The sequence below is a fragment of the Pteropus alecto genome, unplaced genomic scaffold, assembly GCF_000325575.1.
Source record: "Pteropus alecto unplaced genomic scaffold, ASM32557v1 scaffold186, whole genome shotgun sequence".
NCBI lineage: Eukaryota > Metazoa > Chordata > Mammalia > Chiroptera > Pteropodidae > Pteropus > Pteropus alecto.
The window spans coordinates 1,233,353-1,255,914 of NW_006439190.1; the positions used below are offsets into that span (position 1 = coordinate 1,233,353).

At 42.3% G+C, this 22,562-nt stretch overlaps 1 protein-coding gene and 1 pseudogene across 1 annotated transcript in view; one reads left to right on the forward strand and one right to left on the reverse strand.

Annotated features, from left to right (window-relative positions):
• AFF3 (AF4/FMR2 family member 3) overlaps positions 1-22,562 on the forward strand; it is a 397,189-nt gene that overhangs the window by 368,044 nt on the left and 6,583 nt on the right. Inside the window, exons 15-20 of the mRNA XM_015592714.2 lie at positions 2,544-2,745; positions 5,036-5,157; positions 14,718-14,781; positions 17,287-17,423; positions 19,130-19,201; positions 20,705-20,798. Coding sequence (XP_015448200.1) covers positions 2,544-2,745; positions 5,036-5,157; positions 14,718-14,781; positions 17,287-17,423; positions 19,130-19,201; positions 20,705-20,798 — 691 coding nt within the window. The remainder of the gene's footprint in view (positions 1-2,543; positions 2,746-5,035; positions 5,158-14,717; positions 14,782-17,286; positions 17,424-19,129; positions 19,202-20,704; positions 20,799-22,562) is intronic.
• LOC112483253 lies at positions 4,327-4,445 on the reverse strand (annotated as a pseudogene).

Sequence of the window (22,562 nt, forward strand, 5' to 3'; positions counted from 1 at the left end):
TTTTCAGACCACTATTTTAGTAGCCACTATACCCATAAGCACACTAAACTTATTATACAGAGGAAGAAACATCAACTTTGAGCGGAATCTCCATATGATGCTCCTGAAGCTTTTAGATTTGGACTAAAATTGTGCTGTTAGGGTCTCCGTCTCCAAGGTTAAATGGCCACCTGGTGACTCCTCTGAAGGGGTTCTAGACAGACGCATGCTACACTGAATCCCCTCTGTGACAAATGTCTTTCTAGCCAGGCAAGGTCCCAGGTATTTGTTGTAAGCGAATAGCTCACCATCAGTGACGGAAGCTCTTTCCATTTAGAGATACTGCAGCTTGGAAGCTGCTTTCCCTTGGCAAAGACACACTTCACTCTCCCGGACTTGCACATTGAATTTTTAAGGGGAGATGAATGCTTCAGTGCAACACATTAAAATGTAAACCGGAAAGTTAGGAAAAGATAGAAAGCGACACTGAAACTCAAAGAGGAAATTGGAGAGTGAGGGAGGGTGCACAAGCCAGGCCCCACTGCAACGTCAGTCACCTTGGACAGGACAGCGAAGGCTCACCTTGGACAGGACAGCGAAGGCTCTTGAGGGTGTCAGCAAGAGGGATGCTGGGCTCTCCCACAGACTCTGCACCAAGGGATAGTACCCCAAACTTTTGAGAAAATGCGAATGGGGAAAATGTGGTTCCAAATCATCTTTCAAAAATGTGCGGTGTAGTTAATATTTGTGCCACTTTGTAAATGCATCAGGTACCCTCTCTAGCAGACCTACTAACTGCCATAATTTCTAGTAGCAATGACTATAAACACTATTTCAAGAGGTCTGTAGCAACTGTCACGTGACAATATATCTGTGATTCCTGCAAAAAAAAAGGTGTTGCCACTACTGCTCCTGCCATGCCCCTACTCTGGTCTCTTGTTTTCATTCATAATGGGAGGAAACGTCCAATTTCATTGAGAGGTTAATGAAAATGAAGATGTAACTTTTTTCCATCCAAGTTCATGGACCCTGGGAAATAAGCTCTTTCTCTAGAGCCTTTGCAAGGCAGAGTCTGCTCGCTCTGGTTTCCTGGTAAATGACAACGTGATACATGTCAAAGTGCTTTGAGAATATTCTAGAAAAGGTGGTCTGTGTACCTCTAGATTTATGATAGCCAGTCTCAAGTTTTACCATGTGATAAAACAACCCCATGTACAAGGTGATCACCCACGCCAAAGAGGATATCCAAAGTTTCTGAATATATAAACATATTATAATGATGAAGAAGAAATAATCATTATGTCTATGACAATATTTAATGTAATTATTTAGTTTTTCATGAACATTTAAAATGACATAGTGTGCAAAATAGTAGACTTAAAAATAGGAATTTTTCTCTCACATGTCAAGAAACCATTATATGGAGACCATCGGCCTCCATCTCCAACATCGCTACCTTTATCATGAACTGAGCCACTTTTGATTGGCCCAAGGCAATTTTCCAGAAGGCATCCTCTCATTCCTAAGTTGTTAGACGTCCAGTGCTTTTTGAACCAGAAATCTCACACCACAAATTCTATCCCTCCACATCTCTATTTGCATAACATTGAGAACCTTAGCTTTATTATTTGACGCCTGAGTTTGTAATTTCTATACTGTCACCACCAGCTAAAGAAATTGCGTTTTGAAGTGACTTCAGTGGCTTGTTTGCAGTGATAGCCAACACAGGCAATTAAAAAGCCAATTGCAAGAATAACAACTAAATCTTTGTTAAATGGATTTACCTTTCTTAACTGACTCTTATCTATGAGCCTCCCAAATTAGCAATGATTAACTTTATTTCAGGCTAATGTGGTTTTCTCCCAGTTTTTTTTCAAAGTTAACTTTTAGAGAAAGTCCTGTCAATATAATATGAATTGCAAAGGCTGAATACAAGTAACTCCCCTTCTCTGATGATTAATTTTGGGGGGAGTTATAGACAGTCATTTTGAAAGCAAAATAAGGAGCTAGAAATCGGAAAATATAACTTCTGATGACAGTTTCTATTCTGTGTTAATTCTGATCAATGCCTGGCTTGCTTGGACACCCAACACTCGAAAGTTGCTTCTTGCTTTGCAGGTTATTCTATGATCCTGTTATTCTTCATATAATTAGTACAAGATCAGGTATTAGCAAAAGTCCTTGCGGAAGTGGTGAACTCACATATCATTTGATTGACTTTGCCATTTCATTACTCGCTGCTTATGCTTATTAGGAAAATAGAAAGCTGTGTGCATTTTGAGATTCCTGGATGAAAAACTCAGAAAATGAAAGTCTTATTATTCTTAGTCGTTTAACTCCAGAATTACTCTCCATCCTGTAGGACGAGTAAAGAAACGATGAGTGAAATTTGCTTATTGTTTGTTATGGCCCTAATGCCATAAAATTGTTTCCTGGTATAATAATTCCCCCTAAACATCTTCCTGCCAGCAGGTTTTAAATAGGAGGTTTGGGTCATATATAAAACGTTTACCTCTCCCTGTGCCAACTGTGTGACATTCCATTACTGCGATTTCCTTTTTCAGCTTGGCAATACCCATAAATAAAAATGAAAAAATGCTCCGGTCGCCGATCTCACCCCTCTCTGATGCCTCTAAACACAAACACTCCAACGAGGACCTGACGTCTTCCAGCAGGTCCAATGGTGGCGGTTTGTTCACTTCTGCCCCCTCCAACAAAAAGCACAAGGCCGAGAACCAGCTGCAGCCTCACAGCGGAGAACTCACGGTGCGTTGGTGTCTTCCTGTCCCAATTAAAGTAAAAATGAAGCTGAGCACACCCGCTCCTCATCTCTAGCCCAGCAGTCTGAACACCAGCCTGAGGTCCCAGAAAGGTGCCCCCTGGCTGCCGTGGGAAGTCCATGCCCAGGAGAGCTGTAGAGGGACAGTCCCCATGAGGGTCCTTCTGCTGAGGAAGGCTCTTTGTAGGATTTCATTTCTCATCCTGAAAAGAAAGCACCCCAAAGCAACATGATCTGGAGACAAAGTGAATTGGGAGTTTTAGACGAACCTACCTTTTCATTGGAAAAGACTCCTTGCCCTGGGACAGTTAAACCTGGAATGGGGAACCTCAGGCCAAGATTTCAGGGCTCCTGTTCTGCCCTTGGTGACTAGTGTAGCAGCCACGATGGGCCACCCCCGCCACCACCCTTCTTCCCACAACCTCTTCAGGGCGATTCTCGTGCCAGGGAGGGCAGGGTATTGGGATCCACAGCCTGCCTCTCCTTATATCATAGTGGCCACGTGACCTTGGGCCACCTGCTTCATCTCTTAGAGCCTGTTTTATTTGCAAAACAGTGTCATAAGATTTAAATGAGATGGTGTTATTTAAAGAACCCAACACCTGTGGACACCTGTACAACTAACACTACTCGTTAGTTCCTCTTTACTGCCCCCTCTATTGACCAGCGGGTGGCCCTGGACCAGGCATCCTGTGGGGCACATTAGCTCATTCCAAACTCTCCCCACTGAGTTCTTCAGGTTACTTTGCCTGTCAAAACCAGCCGGCTTGTGAGGCAGGGAGTGATGAGACACGACAATAGGACCCTGCAGAGAGGTAGCGGGAGGCAGTACTTAATACTCTGTCCCACGAACTAAAAGATGTAAAAACGCTGTGAGAAGTTCCCACAAGAGCCTAAATCTTACCGTGTCATCAGGAAGCTAACCCCCTATGTACCCTCATTTGGAAAGAATTACCTTTAATTCTAGGCTGCAGGATCTGAGAGAACCACACTAGAAAAACCTGAAATAAAAAGCTACGATTCAAATTTAAAAACAAACAAAACTTTTCTTTGCTTCTAGACCCTTATGTCACAAGCAACTATGGTGTGCTAACAATTATAAAAAGAAATTACAGACTTTATTTAGCTATTCTTTCACGAAACACATGTTTATCGAGCAAGCACTTGCTGTGTGCCAGGCAGTGGAGATAACAACGATGATCTAATAGATTCGGTCCCTCCCACACGAAACCCTAGCCTGGCTGGGGACTAGAGTGACTTAGCTGAGGGGTCACACACATCCATAATTAGTTACCATGCCTGCCAAGAAGGAAACGCACAGAGTGCCAGAGGCTCTTACAAGAAGGCTTGATCGGCACGTGGAAGTGGTCCATATTTAAAGAAGCATTTGTATACACTCTACTTTAATTACTTCAGAGGAATCGATGTGAACAGTTGTGTTCTGACCCACGTATTAAGCATACCGTGAGTGCTCCGTAAATATTTGTATCCCCAGGAAATACGATTTTTTAAGTTTTCCCCAGATCAATAGTGTTGTTTTTCAAAAACACATTTTATTTTATTTTTTATGCCTACAGCACCTGGTCTTCCTAGGTGGTCTCCCATCCAAGTACTAACCAGGCCTGACCCTGCTTAGTTTCTGAGATCAGACAGGATCGGGCTCGTTCAGGGTAGCATGGACATAGACCAAAAACACATTTTAGTATCTAGTCATTCCCTCTGGCTTTTTCTAACCTTCACAGACCGTAAATGATAACTAGTCAGTTGGCGGCCTGAATGACTTCTCTTTTCTGAGGAACCATGAGTTACAGCTTAGTGGTTCAGAAAGCTTGGTCCCTGGATCAGCGTCACTTAGAACTTGTTAGAAATGCATGTTCTCAGGCCCCACCACAGGCCAACTGAATTGGAGACTCTGGAGATGGGGCCCAGCAGTCTCTGATGCTGATGCAGAGTCAACTTGGAGAACGCAGGTCTGGTCAACTGGGAAAAGTAGATGCTAAGCCCTGGGCCTCCACCCACCGTCGCCGTTTGCGCTTGGGCAAGTACCTTAACCTTGCCAAGCCTCAGTTTCTGCATCTGTGAGTGACCTCCCTCATGATAGTGTGGTGAGAATGACACTGGACCCCATACCTGATAGCCCTCAGCTTGAGAACTGGAATGCATGCATTCTTTTTCTTTACTTAAACAAAAAATCAGACACAAGGTGTTCTGGGTAACAAACCTGTTACCCAGTCAGAGGGCAAGTTTCTCAAAGACCGTGTATTGTTTGTTGTTCAGAAAATGGTTCACAACAATTCGGAAAATGCTGTCCATAAGTCACGGCCACAGACAGAGCCATGGTCTCCTGGCTCCAACAGCCACCAGGACTGCAAGAGGCAGAGACTTGTCTTCGACGATATGTAAGTGTGAAATCTGTTGACACACTGAGGAACAAGGTGAAATGACAACTCCACATGTAGAAGGGTTACATGCATCTAAATTATAGTGTAGCCATGTCCGACATGACTTGGTCAGTTAAATGTTCCCCTCTCAAAGGGACTTGCACCTTAACTTTTACTGGACCCCTGGGTCCTGGCCGGACTTTTGAATGGCTATAACGACCAGTGCTAATGCGGTTGCATCCAGGATATCAGAAAGCGAAGGCATTTGGGTGTTAATGAGTCTTACATTTCTGAGCACCTGTGTTTGGGGCTGTCAGTGGCTGTCTGCTACCTGAAAGAGAAGCTTTTTTGTTTTTGTAAATTATAACAAGCAAAGAATAATAGTGGTTCGCTCCTGAAGGCTCTCTTCCTCTAAAATGATATATTCTTAATGACAGTATAAACAGTTTTTATACAGGAAAAAATATCCTGTCCTTGTTCACCCAGTCCTAGCACTAAAACCCAATTATTACTTCCATTCCCAGCATCAATTTAAAAAGAGGAGAAACAGGAGAAATAGATGAATAAAAATAACATCCCTAGAACGTTCTTGAGATGCTGAAAAAGACAAATGAGAAATGGTAAAAATGGCACTGAAAATTATTTAGACCCTTAGGGGAAAAAATGTGTCAAGGACAAACCTAGAAGGCAGAAGTATGGTTTCAAGAGTTTAGCTTGATGCCTGTTTCGACTTTGGCTGTTCACCGAGTACCAGTGCATGTCTGTGTGAGGCACGACACTAACTCTTGGGGTGGGGAAGCGTGTGACAATGGGAAAGCCTGCCTTCAGATAACTTACAGTACAGCTCAGGATAGATGATAAACCACTAAGCCCAAAGTTGGAAAATTAAAGGACACTAAATGTCTACACATCCAGCTTCCTTACCAGAAAAAATGAGGGTCGTGACACCCACCTCCCGGCGGTTCTCCTTGGGTCCAGTTAGGTGATCTCTCCTCAGGGTGGTCATCTGGAGGAATGAAAGCACCGTGCAGAAGTGACGGCTCTTTCATCCTCGGCCTCCTCCCCTTTTCTCCCACCCTAATTTCACCCAAGTGTAGACAAGGTCTGTTCATCACCTCTGTAGACGAGTCCAAGGAATGGAATACTAAGCTGTGGTCCTCGGGAATTGCCTGGGCTTCAGGAAGCTCATTTGGGCACAGAATTTTGGGACTGAAAGCTAAATCCACAATATTTTGTTTCGTTTAATGAACATGTTCCAAGATAGCTGGATTTACAAAAGTTTGCGGGTAGCCTGGGAGGACATGTATTTTTCTCCTCCTGTCGCTGCTGCAGCTGCACTCAATCCCAGACTCGCTCTCCTTCTGGCCCTCATCACCTCTCTCCTCCTCCTCTTCTCCACTGCTCTAAGCAGCAAAGGAGGTGGTCACAGTTAAACAAAAATCGTTATTGGCCCAAAGCTTTTCTGAAAGAAAGGGTTTATTGAGCCACATGCTCCCCAGAAAGGGAGCAGATCCTGGGGCATGAAGTCTAACTCACCAGCAGCAGGGCTGGATGAAGCAGGTCACACGTCACCATCCTGGAGTTGATGGGTGCTTTTATACCTTATGTTTTGGAGAAGAAAGACGTAAGCTGTTTTGAAAGAAGCAAGAGCAGTTCTAGGACAGATGCACAGTCCGTAAGGAAGAACCATTTGTTACCTTTGATGGGTTACAAGCAGCAGTCCCAAAGTGCATGCAGAGGCGGGGTGGAGCCCCAACACACATCCAGGAGCATGAGAAGTCTGCTGTTGGTTGGCCCACAGCCAGTAGCTGCTTGCTTGGTCTGGTCTCTTCCTCCCACTCTCCACACTGTAATTTAGTTTAGGACACCTCAGAATTTTCCTTTTGTCATCATTAATCCCCTGGGGCAGGGCCCTGTTATGAGACTACGGTCAGTTGATCAACTACCTATGTATTTAGAGTTCGGTGGTATAAATTATTCATGTGAGCTTGAACCATTTATGAAAACAGGAGATTAGAATCATGTTTAATGGCAGTGTGGAAATTTGCGTTCAGAAGTCATAATCTAACCACCTGGTCATACACAAAGTATGTTATACACTGAGGTGCTCGAAATGTTAAATGTTTCCAGTAGGTGAAGCTATGGGTGTGGCATTTAAACACACATACACACGCACACACAACACGCACACATACACACAGAGAAAATTAAAATGTAAGGAATTTTCCAGTGTGTGAACCAGAAAGCAAAGTCAGAATCAGCAACAGCTAAATGATCAGACTTGGAGCTGGAGTTTCTCAAGACTATTTACAAGAGAAAACATTTCTCAGTCTGCCGGGGTTAATAAAATTTTGTCACTACATGTATCAACAAGGAGGCTGTTATCTTTGGTTATTCCCATTAGCAACATGTCTAATTTTTCTGGCTGACAGCGACAATAATCACCTTTTATGGACATAGATCTAATAGAATAAAAAAGCACTCTTACATGTCCATCACTTGGAGAGAGCGACATCCTGTTTCATTTGCCCTGTGTCCCAACTGATTTGAAATCAAAATCCCTAACAGTGAAATAAATGTGTGACTCAAACGGCCACTCAACTACTGAACTAAGAAAGCCATAGGAAGGTTCTTCTGCTTGAGAAGCAAAATTAGGCATGGTCTCTTCCTTGAAACAATAAAAATAAGTGTCTTTAAGAGATCACTGGGCGATGAAGTCACCTATAATTTGTCTCCTAGGTTCAACTAGCATGTGCTGAGCACTTAACGAAGCTCTAGGTGCTGTGGCAGGAGCTACGATACACAATTAATTCTCAGTTGCTAATTCAGGGGAGAGGGAGTCCCATGGGTGGCTCCCCCAGGAAGGCCCCCAGGGACCATGAAGCCACCTTCTGCTCCTTCCTTGCTCGTGTTCTACGGCAGCTTCCCCACCAGCAGCTTCCCCACCAGCAGCCTCACTGACAGATGAAGACCTGACTCCTGTCACTTTCCTTCACTTCTCCTCACTTGAAGGCGTCAATAAGCAGTGAAATGACCGAAGAGAGGCTACCAGTAAAAGAAAAGAAAGAACTAGAGAATTAGCAGTGGAGTAGAGTTGATGGGAATCCAGTTATAATGATCCAAAAAGTAACAGATGTTATTTAATTTTTAAAGCCGCATCATGTGGCTAAAAAAAAAAAAAAAAAGAACAAACTCATTCTTTTGTATTATAAATACTCGTTAATGGTTGCATAAACATCGAACTCAGACAACAGCTGAATCCATTGGGTGCTCAGTGACAAGTGTTGAATGCACTCAGCTGAATTAGGTTCTTAGTCCTGAGCAGCAACGGGGTCTGAGCTACCCCAATAGCTCAGATCTGGGGAATCGAGATCTCCCCAATTGAAATCTTGTTTCTCAGATCATTTCAAGGGTTTTATAAAAACATTTTATGTTAAGTGCCACACCCAGAGAAGAACAGCCATCGAATTGATGAGTTTCCATTCCACCAGAAAGTCTTTTTTGACCGGATGGCAACACCATGCCATGAATGTAAGGCACCTGCATGCAGGTAAATTCACAGGCTTCCAAGCCCCTTTTCCTGTTACTTACCAGTTAGACAGGTACCACTTCGTACCTTCAGGATACAGATTGAACCAAACAGAATAACACTTATCTTAAAGATCACCTTGTTCTGCATAAGTAGTAGGCTCAGATTGGTGGCAGTGTGACCACACCTCCTCCCCTGACATTTATCCATGCATGACATTCACTACCTGACAGCCACAGTTTTAAGGTGACCCTGGTGTGACTACCAAGCTTTTGTTTAAAAAAAAATCTTAAGAATTTATGTCAATGAGTGACAGCACTTGATTCAACTCAAAGGCAAGAAACTGATCTTATTAATATGAAGCCATGAGCCATAAAATACTTGGTGTCTTAATTAGTGACGAGGAGTTCTTGCTGGAGAAAATCGAGAGAGAACAACTGTGTCATAAAGGCCTCTCAGTACAGAAATCCTAAGCGGAGCTAAATGGTGAAGCACTTGATTGGAAAACCCAGCATCCAATCCCACCAGCCATCTTGCTGCGTTGAGAAGCCAGCGAACCCCGAGTGCCAGAACTGCCTGCTGCTCTCAGAAGAATGTGCCCATATTTCACAGGAAGAGTCAGTCACCATCCACACGTTCAGGCAAACTACCAAACGTCCCATCTGTCCCTGTGGCATCAGTAAGGGAAGCCCAGCTCCTTAAACCTCCACCGTTGAGAAACAGACCCTCTCAGCCATGTGGCACTAAAGGCCCCAGCATGTGAGGTGTGACTGGTGGAAAAAGAAGACGACTTGGCATTTATACCATAATTACGCTTGGCAGTCTCACAGCTAGGAGGATTTTTGTTTTATAGAGGATGGGAAGGACCATTTGCTGTATGTAAAAGGTCAGATCTCTTGCAGCACAATTTATTCAAAGGACACCAACTAGAATCCCTGGGTAGGCGATGTGGCATCAAGGCATGGTGCTCCCATGGTGGGCTGGCCATGGTCATCGCTGTCCTCCCAAGGGTCTCCCCTTCCTGGTTGCTTCAAAGCTGGACCCCACCTTGCCTGATAAATCATTGGTATGCCTTAGTGTTCTTCATACAGAATATTTTTTCTGTTATAAAATCCCCATCTCTCAGCCAGGCCCTTATTCTCTTTCTAACCAAAACAAAAAGAGAAAGAAAGAAAGGACTAGGGCAGGGACATGGGGAATCCAGATCTCCCCAATTGAAATCTTGTTTCTCAGATCATTTTAAGGGTTTTGTAAAATCATTTTATGTTAAGTGCCACACCCAGAGAAGAACAGCCATCGAATTGATGAGTTTCCATTCCACCTGAAAGTCGTTTTTGACTGAATGACAACACCTTGCCATGCTCTGCCTGCACATTCCGGAAAGCACATGCTGGTTTCTGTGCATGGCCAAGAGAGAAGCCATGTCAGCAAGACCCGTTGGCCCATAAGAGACAGAATGAACAACCTTAGAAGCCAGGTTCCAGGGGCTTTGGGGTCCCAGCCAACATCTAGGTTGTGGACACAAAAGCTGTGTTTGAATCCTTGTTGCCTAAATGCAGTCCACTTGCTTCCTTTGAGAAACACTCATGAAGCCAGTGCCAGCACCAGGGCCACTGGCTCTGAAGAGCCCTCATCAGTTGTCACACTTACTCAGTGCATCAAAATAATCACTTAACTTCTCGCATGTTCTTCTTTGTGGAGAAAGTATCTCAAATCTTAGGACACAGTAACACCTCTGGGGCTTATCAGATGACAAGCCAACATGATGTCAGATGATGAATTCATTTGCTCTGCGGCTGCCTATTATTCGCCTGATTTGGATTTCAACTTCCCTAAGAAAATTACCCAGACTTCTGCTGTGCCAAGGAGCCTGTTTGTTCGAACACATTGAGCCTCCCATCCTTGCCAGGTTTCACAAAACAGGCTGGTTTTGCCAGGGGCCAGTGGGGGAGGGGTCACAGAGGTAGGAATTATGGAAAGCAGTCTGCCAGCCTCGCCATGGGGGACCGTCCAACTCTATCTCAGACACAAAAGAAAACAAAAAACAAGGCTGCTTTCATCATCCTGTGCCAGAAGAGCTATTGGGGTAGCTCACACCCCGTTGCTGCTCAGGACTAAGGCCCTGTGTGTGGGGCGGGGGCGGTGGGACTGTGAGGCGAAGAAAGGATTTTCTTTGGATCGAGTGCACAGACTGTTTTTATGGCAGCGAGCGCTTAGAACAAAGGTAGACACGGCTAAGCTTAGCCTTTTTAGGTCACTCAAGCTACATTTCTGAAGCACCTAAGATACACAGTGAGTTACACGTATGCTGTTTAATTGAACTTTCATTAGGTTTGCTCATATGTCCTCATAAAATACCATCGCTGTGAGAAACAATGTGAAGAGTGTTCTTATCTAAATGAGAAACAAAAATTCTAGGTTTTCCATGCAAATAGATGACACATCTGTTTGAACAGAGATAATTTAATTTCATTTTAGTGCCTTTGCCGTGTTACAGTCTGTAACTACTACTGTGGTGACAACAATTTTATTTTCCTATTGACTTGAACTTGCTGTTGAAGTGACGCCTTCATGACAGCATGCATCCACTGCACTGATGGACAATCTGGATGATGTCCCATTGGCCCCCTTCCTTTACAATGATCTAATCTGGGAGCGTGGCACTAGAAATCCCCTAAAAGGGGGAAATGGGCCAATCATCAGGCAATCTTCAGTGACTCAATGTAGTGAGCCCTCCATTACATGCAAAGATGAGAATTATAACTAATGTGTTCATAAATGGCCTCTTGGTGGTACATTTTTTCAGCATCTCAGGTTTCCATTGGAGCTGCTGTGATATAGTCAGAAAATTAGATGCGTTACTTATCCATGTACACTACTGTGAGAGTTTGTGACTTAGCCTCCATATCAGATTTTAAAAATGCATTTATATGCTGCGGATAAAAACAACATTTATCGAAGATCTCATATTAGGAATTAGGAGCCACAGCTATCCAGAAGGGTAACTTAGAAGCCTCAAAAATGACGATGCCACAGCTTATCACCAAGAGACCCCTTTCGTGAAAACAAAATGCATTTGAAATGATGGCCCGTTAGTGACAAGGCCTACCTAACAGGGCAAGGAAAAAAAGGAGTGAACTCGTATACTAGAGTGTAGAGCAGATAATGATGTAGAGAATTTCAGGTTGCCATGGAGATGTTCTCTGGCTCGTTGATGCTGCACCCATCAGAAGCCACCACTCTCTTCGAAGCTCAGAATGCTATTCAAGGAGAATCTGTTTACCTTCTCTCATGTGCCTCAAACTACAGGATGGGAAAGATCAAAGAGGCCAATAGTGTAGTTTCTGCTGAAAATGTGCCAGCTGTACAGCGGCGCTATGCAGTGATTGTGGCCCGGTACTGGTCAGAAGATAATTAAATGCCCATTAGTGTAATGTAAACAAGAAGTGGTACCTGAGGTCAGCAGAGACATGGACCAAAATTACCAGGAAAGCCTTGTGGCAATAGAATTTGAGAGACGAGTGACATTCGGCACATAGTAGGCACTCAGTGAGTGAGCAGAGAGGAGAGTCTGCAGGTGGGAGGGAGAGAGTGAGCCAAGCTCCTAATGTAGGGGGTGGCATGTTAACAAAACAGTAAGGATACAGCCCAGTGATGGAGGGCCTTGGGGAGCAGGTGACATGGGCAAGACAGCTGCGTGAGATTCCTGGAAGCCTGAACTGAGATTTCATGGGCACTGGAGACTGATTTAAGTCTGTGAGTAGGGTGGTGATGTGATGAAAGCCATATTTTACAGACATTGGTCAGCAGTTAAAGCCCAGTATAGATTGGAGGAGAGTAAAACTAAGTCCAAGAGAGGTGATGAGAGCCTAGACTTCTGTGGCAGATGTCTCACTGAGACAAGGGAAGGAACGTTTACAAGGATACATTCAGAGCATTTGAGAATAGGGGAGGAATGGGTGGATATCCTGAACTCCTCTCCTGAAGACGTCGACTCTGGGACCCCCACCTGAAGCCCAGGGCTCTTATTTGGATTTGGGCTGGGAGTGAGTCTGCTCTTCCACTTCAGGCATGAAACACGAGGACAACCAGAAAGTAACACAGAGGGTTTTTCAGGTGGTGAAACTACTCTATATGGTGCTACAGTGGCAGATACATGTCATGATATATTTATCAAAATCCATAATGTGTGCAACACTGAGAGTGAACCCTAATGTAAACTATGACTTGGAGTGATAATGGTGTGTCAGAGTAGGTTCCTGGATTGTAGCAAATGGCCCACTCTGGTGGGGAATGTTGATGGTGGGAGAGGCTGTGGGCATGTGAGGCAGGAAGTATATGGGAATTCTCTGTACTTGCCACTTACTGTCAATCTAAACAATAACAACAATGAAAATAATGTAAATTGCCAGAGTTGGAACCAAAGACCAAACAAACAGTCGGTATGTGTTCAAAGGTCAGTATGTGGACAAAGGAGGAAAATCATCATTTAGTGGAGGAGTGCTACTAAAAAGCCACTCAAATGGAGAAGTATGGACATCTAGGAGGCGAGCTAAAGAAGACAGCTGGTAGGAGCAGGCGCTTCCTGTGAAGGAAACTGCAAGCCCCACTTACCAGTGAAGACCCACCAACATGGATGGCAGGTTGCAGACTAGTGGCAGAAAGAATGATAACAGGATGATGAGCCAGAGGCAGGAGTTTCATTATACATACTGCAACTGTGGTCATCATTTTCTTGTTGGAAAAGTTAAACACACCCAGCATGGAACCACAGTCCTGACAATATCTTGTGGGGAAGCTAAGGACAGAAAACCAATGCCTTTTGCGTCAATAATTTGTGGCCCATGACCCAAAACTAATTATTTGCTGTGATTCTGGTTTATCTATTTGTTTTATTAAAACCATTAAAATGAGGATAGTAGTTTTGGACTGCAATGTTATCAACATGGTATTTGTAGTTTTTCTAAGCATTTTGACCTTTTTTGGATAAAAGGATGCTCTGGCTACCTAATATTGCAGTAAAGAGAAAGACCCATGAGAATCTGAAAGCAGTTCAAAATTAGCATGTTGACAATAAATTTAACGATCCATGATTAATTTCGCTAGTTACATCTTATCTCCTTTTCAGGGAGTCCTGGCTTATACTGGATATTCATGAATGGGACAAGTTTATTGATTACATAAAGACCTGTAATACAAAAAAAGTTTAGGCTGATGACACCTAAAATATGCAGATTTTTTTAAAAATCTATCAGAGCATTTATAGGATATTGTCTGATGAGCAGCTTGGTGTGATTTGGGGTCATTACACACAGATCTATCTCTGAATGAATTACTTTCATCTCCCAGCAGACTCAGTGCTGGCCAGGGTTATTGCTTTAATAATGCACATGTCTGCTGTTAATGTTTACCAGCTAGCTAATCAGAGCTCCAGAGAATACATGCCACTGTTTGCATTGTTACAAGGTAGGCATCATTTTACAATTAGCTCACTGTAACTGGAATGTACTCATACAGCATCACCTCTTTTTATTACTCACCATGAAGCTTAAAATAATTATTTATATAGATACATACAATTCCAGATCCCATTTATGCATATAAATGACACTGATTTTCATAAGAGTAATAATAAATGTACTCACCCATACATACCTATACAATTATTACAAGGTATATTAGCAATCTTTACATTAAAAAGTGATTATTTTGTGTAAATATCATTTGAAATAAGATTTTTCACTTGTTTTCTTAACCATGCAATAAAAAATCTGATTCACCAATTAGGTACTGGGGAACCATGTTAAAAACACTGTAAAGGTAGACTATCTGCATATAATGAGTGCACTTTGAATTGCTAACTTAAGGAAATGTAATTGTGGTATTTTATATATGGGCAGTACTTTGGAAATGCAGAAAGCACCTGATTCCATCGTAAGGGGAGTTTTCATATTGAAATTCAAGGTTGAGAAAAAGGAAAGATTATTTTTTCTTTCAAAAGATCTCATACTTCCACAGTAATGGCATTTAATAGCATCCTCTCCTGTAGGCCGCGTAGTGCAGATTATTTTATGCAAGAAGCCAAACGGATGAAGCATAAAGCAGATGCAATGGTGAGTTCCTTTTCTTTCCGAATCATGTTTGTACTGTACCTCCATGACTGGTGCAATATAAGCTGGGGTAATTATAAAATCTATTACAAGGATGGCTGGGTCTGTTAAACGAAGAAATGTTATATAATTAAGTGTTCATAGCCCAATAAATTATGGCTTCAACCAATAATATCTGACTGGGAGAAAGCCCTGGATAAATGAATATTTTCATTTAGTCCTAAGATTTGAATAGTAACCAGAGGCAGTGGAGTCAGTGGGTGGCAGTATTTTTTCCCTTTAAAAACAAAATCTAGGTATGCATTTTTCTGTCTTGTTAGCCTGGCCAACCCTTGGGTTGGTCCCAGGATCTAATCCCTTTTCATAAAGACTCGTGTTCTTCATTTCTATCTGCCAAAATGAACACAGAAACTGTTATACTGCACATAAGACTCTAAAGTCACCGTGATTTGATGTTTACAAAAAATAACTTTTTTCCTTGGAGAATCTCCTGTTTGGGAAAGTTTGAAGCTTTTCAGGCATTAGATTTAAAAAAAAAAAAAAAAACTTCTGTTCTTTTCTAAAAGAGATCATATGGTTATTCCATCTCAAGTCTCCACCAAGGGGCCTGCTTCCTTCTGGGGAAAGCCAACTCTGTTGCCCTCCAGTGTTTATAACTGAGATCGGGGACCTGGAGATGAATGAGACATCTCAAATGCCCTTCATCGTGTTATCCCAGTGTCGAGGATATTGAAATCATAACAGTACCCCTCTCCCAGTTCTTTGGATGTTGTCCATCAAATATTAATTTGTATGAAGATCGCTGCCCAGGTACACTAGTGTACAGGAGAAATGAAACAGGAAATGGAAGGTGTAGTTCCGATGGAAAGTTTTGGTCACCTGAGGAAGCTGAGGCTTGGTCACTATTAGAGAAGAGCATCGAATTTTAAAGCAGAATGAAATTTTCTACCTAAATCACCCCAAGGTCACCAGGGTTATTTTTTCAGCTTCATCTCTCACCCAACCCAACACTCCACCACTGGAGGCTGGTCCCCTACCGACCTCTAAGCACACTTTGCTCATGCCAGCTAACGGGCTTTTGTCCTTGTCAAGCCTCACACACACTCACAGCTCACACATACTTACACGCTCTCTCAATATCCTGCACACTCACACCTTTAGCGTACTCCCAAATCCAGCCAAATCATTTTTTCCCAGTGTCTTTTTCAGGTCTCCTCTTAAGACCTCCCCACCCTCCTTGCAGCCCTATCACTTGTTCCCTTCTCATCATCTCTTGTGCACCAGACTCCTTGCTTTGCGTTTTGTTGGTTCATCACAGACCACCTTGCACTATGAAGTGTCTTATGGATACATACTTTCTCTCTCCAGATGTGTTATATGTTCCTGTGTATCAAATGCACATAGCACAGGATTTGGTGCTTCAGAAGATACTTATTGAATGAAATGACTTCCTAAATCTTAAAATATTGCCAAGAAATATTGCTCAATAGCTGATTAGGGTTGTAAGCTGTTTTAAAATCCGATTTGCTAATGAGGAGGGAGTTTCACTCTACGTTTCTGTTTTCTAAGGTATCCTTACGAGTGAGAACTTTTTTTTAGAGGCAAGACTTATATTAATAATTAGAGTATCTGTGTAATTCCATTTTGATTGATGAATGAATATTTGAAAACTGGGGAAATTATGCTTTTCAAACTTAGGATGTGTACTTATCCACAGAGAGTAGCAGTGGATGGAACCAGGAACTCGATATGTAAGTTTAGGTTTATGAGAACCTAAGACTGCAAAGCTGATTCTTGCTGATGTGGCGAAAAATTTATGTCAATTTAGACAACCTTATAGAATCTAAAAAAAATGTTTTTTATTAAATTTCAACCCTATGTCCCATTTTAGCTAAGCTGAAATAGTGCCTTGAGTTTTATCTCCTCTTCCTTCTTCTCCTTATTCTCAGCCTTAAATGAGATCCTGAACTTTTAAAGAAATAATTACACACACACAGAAAGAGAGAGACAGAGAGAGTAAGAGAGAGTAAGAGGAAGGCCTAGAGATGTAAATGTCACAGATAATTAAAAGACAATAATGAAGGTCGTAAACCATCAAAGTTGGAGTATACCCCAAAAAAAGTATGAAAACTCTTATATAGAGTCAGACCTACCAGCTTTGCTAAAGATTTAGCTTCACATAGAATGACAAGGAATAACATTGACAAGCCATTAGGTGTCAGAAAGAGGGAACAGAAATTAGAGCAACTGCTAAGTTCTGAGCAATTCTGATTGGCAGTCGTTATATGAGTTTGGTACGATTCTGTACATAATTCGCTCACTTACCTTAAACCAGTGGGTAGTTGTGAAGATAACTAGAGAAGGAAGTCTCCTATTTTTTCTCTCAGCTCCATTCACTGCATTTTGGAACTCAAAAGTCAGGTTTCTCAGAGCATGTAGACTATGTGACAATGGCATTTTAAAAAACTATGTACTTAAGGAAGACACTATATTAACCCTGTTGTTCAGGTGGAAAAGTTTGGGAAGGCTTTGAACTACGCCGAGGCGGCCTTGTCATTCATCGAGTGTGGAAATGCGATGGAGCAGGGCCCGATGGAATCCAAATCCCCTTACACGATGTACTCGGAAACAGTGGAGCTCATCAGGTCAGTGCTGTGTGCTCTTGCTGGGGGCCGGGGGTGGGGGGGCACGTGTGAGTCCTCTGAACACAGAGAAAAGAGAGTCAGCTGCGCATCAGCTACCAAGAACCGGTGTCCATCTCCAAAAGAAAGGGATTTCCGCATCCCACTCCGAGGGGGCGCAGCTTCAATAACCCCTAACTGGCCGCAGGAAGGAGGCTGAGGCTGAGTGACACATGATATGCCCACTTCACCCAGCTCGGAAGTGACAGATCTTTAACTCATTCCACCTCTATGCTGCTTTTTTTGTATGTGATTTGGGTCAGTATAATCTCAATCCTGACTCCATCAGTAAATGACTCAGGAGTGTTTAATGAAAGGAAAGCAAGCGCAGGGAGATTTTAGGAAGAAAACAATCCTGTGATGCCCCGTCTGAGTATATCCTGGCATGTTTATGTTCTGATATCTGGATATGAGCACCATCCCCCAGCCCAGGCTAAAACATGTAATACGAGCAGAAGCAGGGTTTCTGATGGGAGCACACCAAGGGTTTGGCAAGAGATGCTTTTCTTTCATGGTAGAGACCCAGAAAGGCATGTCTTTAATATCTCTTTAAAGAACCATTAAGAAAATTCCACTCATTAACCCTATTGAGAACTTTTGTCATATCACTTATGTTTTAAGCCAGCTCAACTGCTTTAGATAATGTCTAATACCATTAGGTAAAATAATTTTTGCCCAAACTAACAAAAAAAAAATCTCACTGGATGGGTTCGGTAGTAGAGTGAAGATGACAGGATGGAATCAATGAACAGGAAATAGAATTTATCCAACCTGAGCAACAGAGAGAAAATAGACTGGAAAAAAACAAAGATAGAGCCTCAAGAACAATGACAAAAGACCCAACATGTGTGTCTTTGGCATCCCAAAAGGAGAAGACACTATCTCTGTTAACCCTGCAACATGCTGTGTTGTCAGCAGTATTACTCTTACTTTGCAACTAAGGAAATGGAGACTTAAAGATGTTAGTTTGTCTCAGCTCTGGCAACTAATCAGTGTCTGAACTGGAATTTGGACAGAGGGCTCCCTGACCATTCCACATACTGCCTCAGCTCTCAAAGAGTCTGCAAAAACTTAGTGTAGTGTTGGAGAAAGAAATGGCCCAAGTCCCCCTGGTTCCAGGATATAAGTGGGATTAAGTGAAATTCGTAAAAGCCACTAGTTATGCACCCAGGACACTTACACTGCTGTCAAAGTAATTGTTCCATCACAATGAAAAAAAGGTAAATCCAAGCATTCATCTGAGTACAAGGAATGAATATTTTTTCTGGAGATTGGCCTGGAAAGATTGAATTTTGCCTCCATCTTGTCAGCCTCTCAGCCATAAATCAAAATTTGTAAAAATGGATGTGTCGCCATATACGTGGATAATGCTCGAACTGGTAACTCTCTCAACCATCTGTAGCATTTTAACTTATATTGTTAAAGAGCAGAAAGTTGCTAAATGGCTATAAAAGTCATTTTATTCTAGTCATCACAATAATATAATGCTTCAGGAAAACAGGGCGGCAGCATCAGCTAGCTTTTAGGAAAGAATTATGAGCAAGCACAATAGAAAACTAAGTATTGGGCAGGGAGAACTCCCATCATAGAAGATGATCTATTGTTAATAAAAAAGCTTATTTTAAATGTCTTTAGTTTTCCTTTCTTTGGTTTGCTTTTTTTTCCCCTAGGTATGCCATGAGACTAAAAACCCACTCAGGCCCCAATGCCACACCAGAGGATAAACAGCTGGCTGCGTTGTGGTGAGTGCGTCCTATCAGCTTAAAATAGCCTCCCCAGCCTTGTGTGTCTTCATAGGCACACCAGGTGCTGAAATGCACATTTTCTACTGCCTTCTACCATGCAAAGCCTAAGATCTAGTAGTGGCCTGGCACAGCCCACCCCATTGCTCGCTGCTATCTACACTAGTTATGATGTGCCTTTATCGACTGAAAATGGGCAGGTCCATTAGGCAAGGATAAGGTTTTCTGTGTGTGTGTGTGCGTGTGTGTGTGTGTGTGTGTGTGTGTGTGTGTGTTAAAATCAGGTAGGTCTGTGTTTGAATAATTTGAATGTGAATTGGGCCAAATGTAATTTTTCTTGTGTTTAACATTTTAGTTGCAATCAAAATAATTTGTCTTTTTACTTTAGTATGACTGAATCAAGACAATGCATTAAAGTTCTCAGCATCTTGAACTGAGGAGCAGTTCATTACACTTTGATAACAAAAACATTTCTTTTAAAATGTTTATCAGCACATAATAGATTATTTCCTATAATAACTATAATAATGATTATTTGATTACAATAATAATTTTCCTCATTACAACTCCTTAGGACACCTCACTGCACTCCCCCAAATCACAAGACACCTCTCTATTGGTTCCTCCTGTGACAGGGATGCAAAATTTTTGCTCTCTGAAGGTTCATACTTCACTCTAGAACCTGATTTGCAAGTTAGACAATTGAGTCTCAAAAAAAAAATAACAACAGCAACATACAGAAAAGAGAGGGTCGCAGGTCATTTTGCATCATCGCATCATCTGGAGTTCGATGCGCTAAGGAGAAGCCATCAGGTTGCATTTGATATGTTGGTGACCTAGCACGTCGGCACTGTACCTGCGTTACCTAGCAAATAATTATGAGCAAAAAGCACCAAGCAAAAGAAGATATGTCAGGAAATACTTTCTGTGCTCTTTTTGAACTTTAAGTTCCATATTAGGATTAATAAATTAATGGTGATGAATAACTAATATATAAAGTGGAAAGAATGCTAACATGCAAATGATATATAAAAGAATAAATAATAACTATTCTCAGCATAGAGGTTTTGTTTATAAAAGACCTTCATACCTGTTACTTTATTTGAACTAATCATAATCCAGTAAGGTAGTTTAAAAGTAAAGGAATAAAAATAGGTGGAAGGCTGGTCTTTCAGCAAAGGCGCTGCTGCCAGGCGTCCAGGGAGTCAGAGGGAAGTCAGATGGGTCTGTTCTGAAAGTCAGCCGCGGAAGCTGCGCGCTGGAGCTTGCTCACCCCTCTCGCGGAGAGACCCTGCCCTCTAGTGGCGGAGAAAGAAATGGCCAGCCTCGCGCCCCAAGAAAGTAATAAAGCTAATAATGAACGAAAATGGCAAATATATTTAGGGAGTAACTCCGCGAAACTGTGGAGCATATCTTTTGAGCAAAAGGAAGGTCATATACTTACAGACATTTGCAAAGGACACGCTCATGCTTTCAGGGCTGGTTTCTCTTCTTCTGCTGCAGTTACCGATGCCTCGCTCTCCTTTACTGGCGGATGTTTCGACTCAAAAGGGATCATGCTGTGAAGTATTCGAAAGCACTTATCGACTATTTCAAGGTATGTCTGGCTAATGGGTGACGTTGTCCCTTGTATTCATTTGCCTCCCTGCCCCAGGACATTTTCGAGGAGCCTGGTAGGATCCACGCCTTTGGGGATAATGCTGGAGCCCTCTTGTTCCCACAAACCCCATTTATGACATATTCGTGGAGCTCAGGGCTCAGAGAATGGCCTTGAGAGCCCATCTCATTTATCCCCTGCCTGTGTCCAAGTATTTTTATGGCCTCAAGAGAAGGAAGATCCAGTTACTTATTCCATATCCTAAGAAATTCATCTTCATAGCTAACAAATTCTTCATGTTCACTTAGAGCTTCTTCCTCTTAGAAGTAACTCCTTAGAACTTATTCTTAGCTTTCTCCAGTAGCCATTTTAATTTTTAATAAAGGCATTATTTTAAATGACAGGCAATGACTTGTTAGAACTCAGAGGCACTAGGACAATAGCAGTATATAAATATAAAGATAGAATTGGAAACCATAACTTTTACCTATCAAAGGGAATGAAGTCATTTTCACCAGGAGACTTCTCCAATGGGCTGCTGCGAAGTGGACCTGAACTAAAAATCAGTGTGAGATTTCTGAGCCTCTTTGTCCATCTGTCTGGAGAAACAACTTGCACCATCTCTGTCTCCACCAACGCTTTATCAGATGCACAACCATCATTTTAGACCCTTTAATCCCCTTTAATCAGATTATCACTGATGACCCAGCCATGTTGGGGGCCTCGCAGACCATGTCCAACACACCGCCTCCCTCCTGGTCACAGACGTGGGGCAGCCAGGCACTGAGTAAGCCAGGGAGATAACGGTCATAGCCCACTGACCATCGCATGTCATGGTGACAGCAACCGACACTAAGCCTTTCCCTTTACTTTGGCCGCCTATGATCAAGATAAGTCCCTTTCAAAAATTTAGGATCTAAGAGCTAACACTACAGAGAGTTCTTACAGTTAAGGGAAATACTTGAACAGAGAAGGAATCTGAGCTCTGTAGGCCACGGAACAGGCAGAGAACAGGCCAGCAGACTTCCCCTCCAGGGGTTGCTTTTAGTTACCCTAATCTGAGGCTATTAAATGCTCCTTAAAGTTCAGAGATTATGAAACCTTCAGGTAATAGTGATAACATGTCCTTAACGTGTTTCATCCATATGGGGCTGTCTCTGAACAAAGAACTTTGTACCCACCCGTGTTTCTTACAGTCACAGGGCTTGGAAGTAGAGGAAGAGGCTTGAAGGCAACTGTGAAATTGCCACATGTAAGGCCATTTCTTGCCATTTCCATCACATCCCCATGGAAAACTAAAAATCAGTTACCAAAAGAAATGCTTTGTCTCTGGGGAACCAGGCTAAGGCTATACTCTTGTCCCTGGAAGGAGAAATTCGCATCAGCATCATAAAGACCATTTTTTCCTTAAGGGTCCGATCCGGTAGACTCAGGTCAAAGAAGGCGTTGTCCAGCTCTCAGAGAGGACATCTAGCTGTACATTTAGGAACTTTACTCATTGCAGGCAAAACTTCTTGTAAATGCCTGAGGCCAACACCTGGCTCATGCAACATGCCATCCCAAATCCGAATATTCAGGTAAATCCGAATTTTTTAATATTCTGTCAAGGAAATAGATTTTAATCTGTTCTTTAGAAATATTCAAGAGCAACTTCCTTTAAGAAAAACACTTTTAAGCCTCATAAATTAAAATAATAGAATTTGATGTCTCATATATTTTCTGGTATTAAATATACGTCAGTTAATATAGGTAGGTTTTAGATGA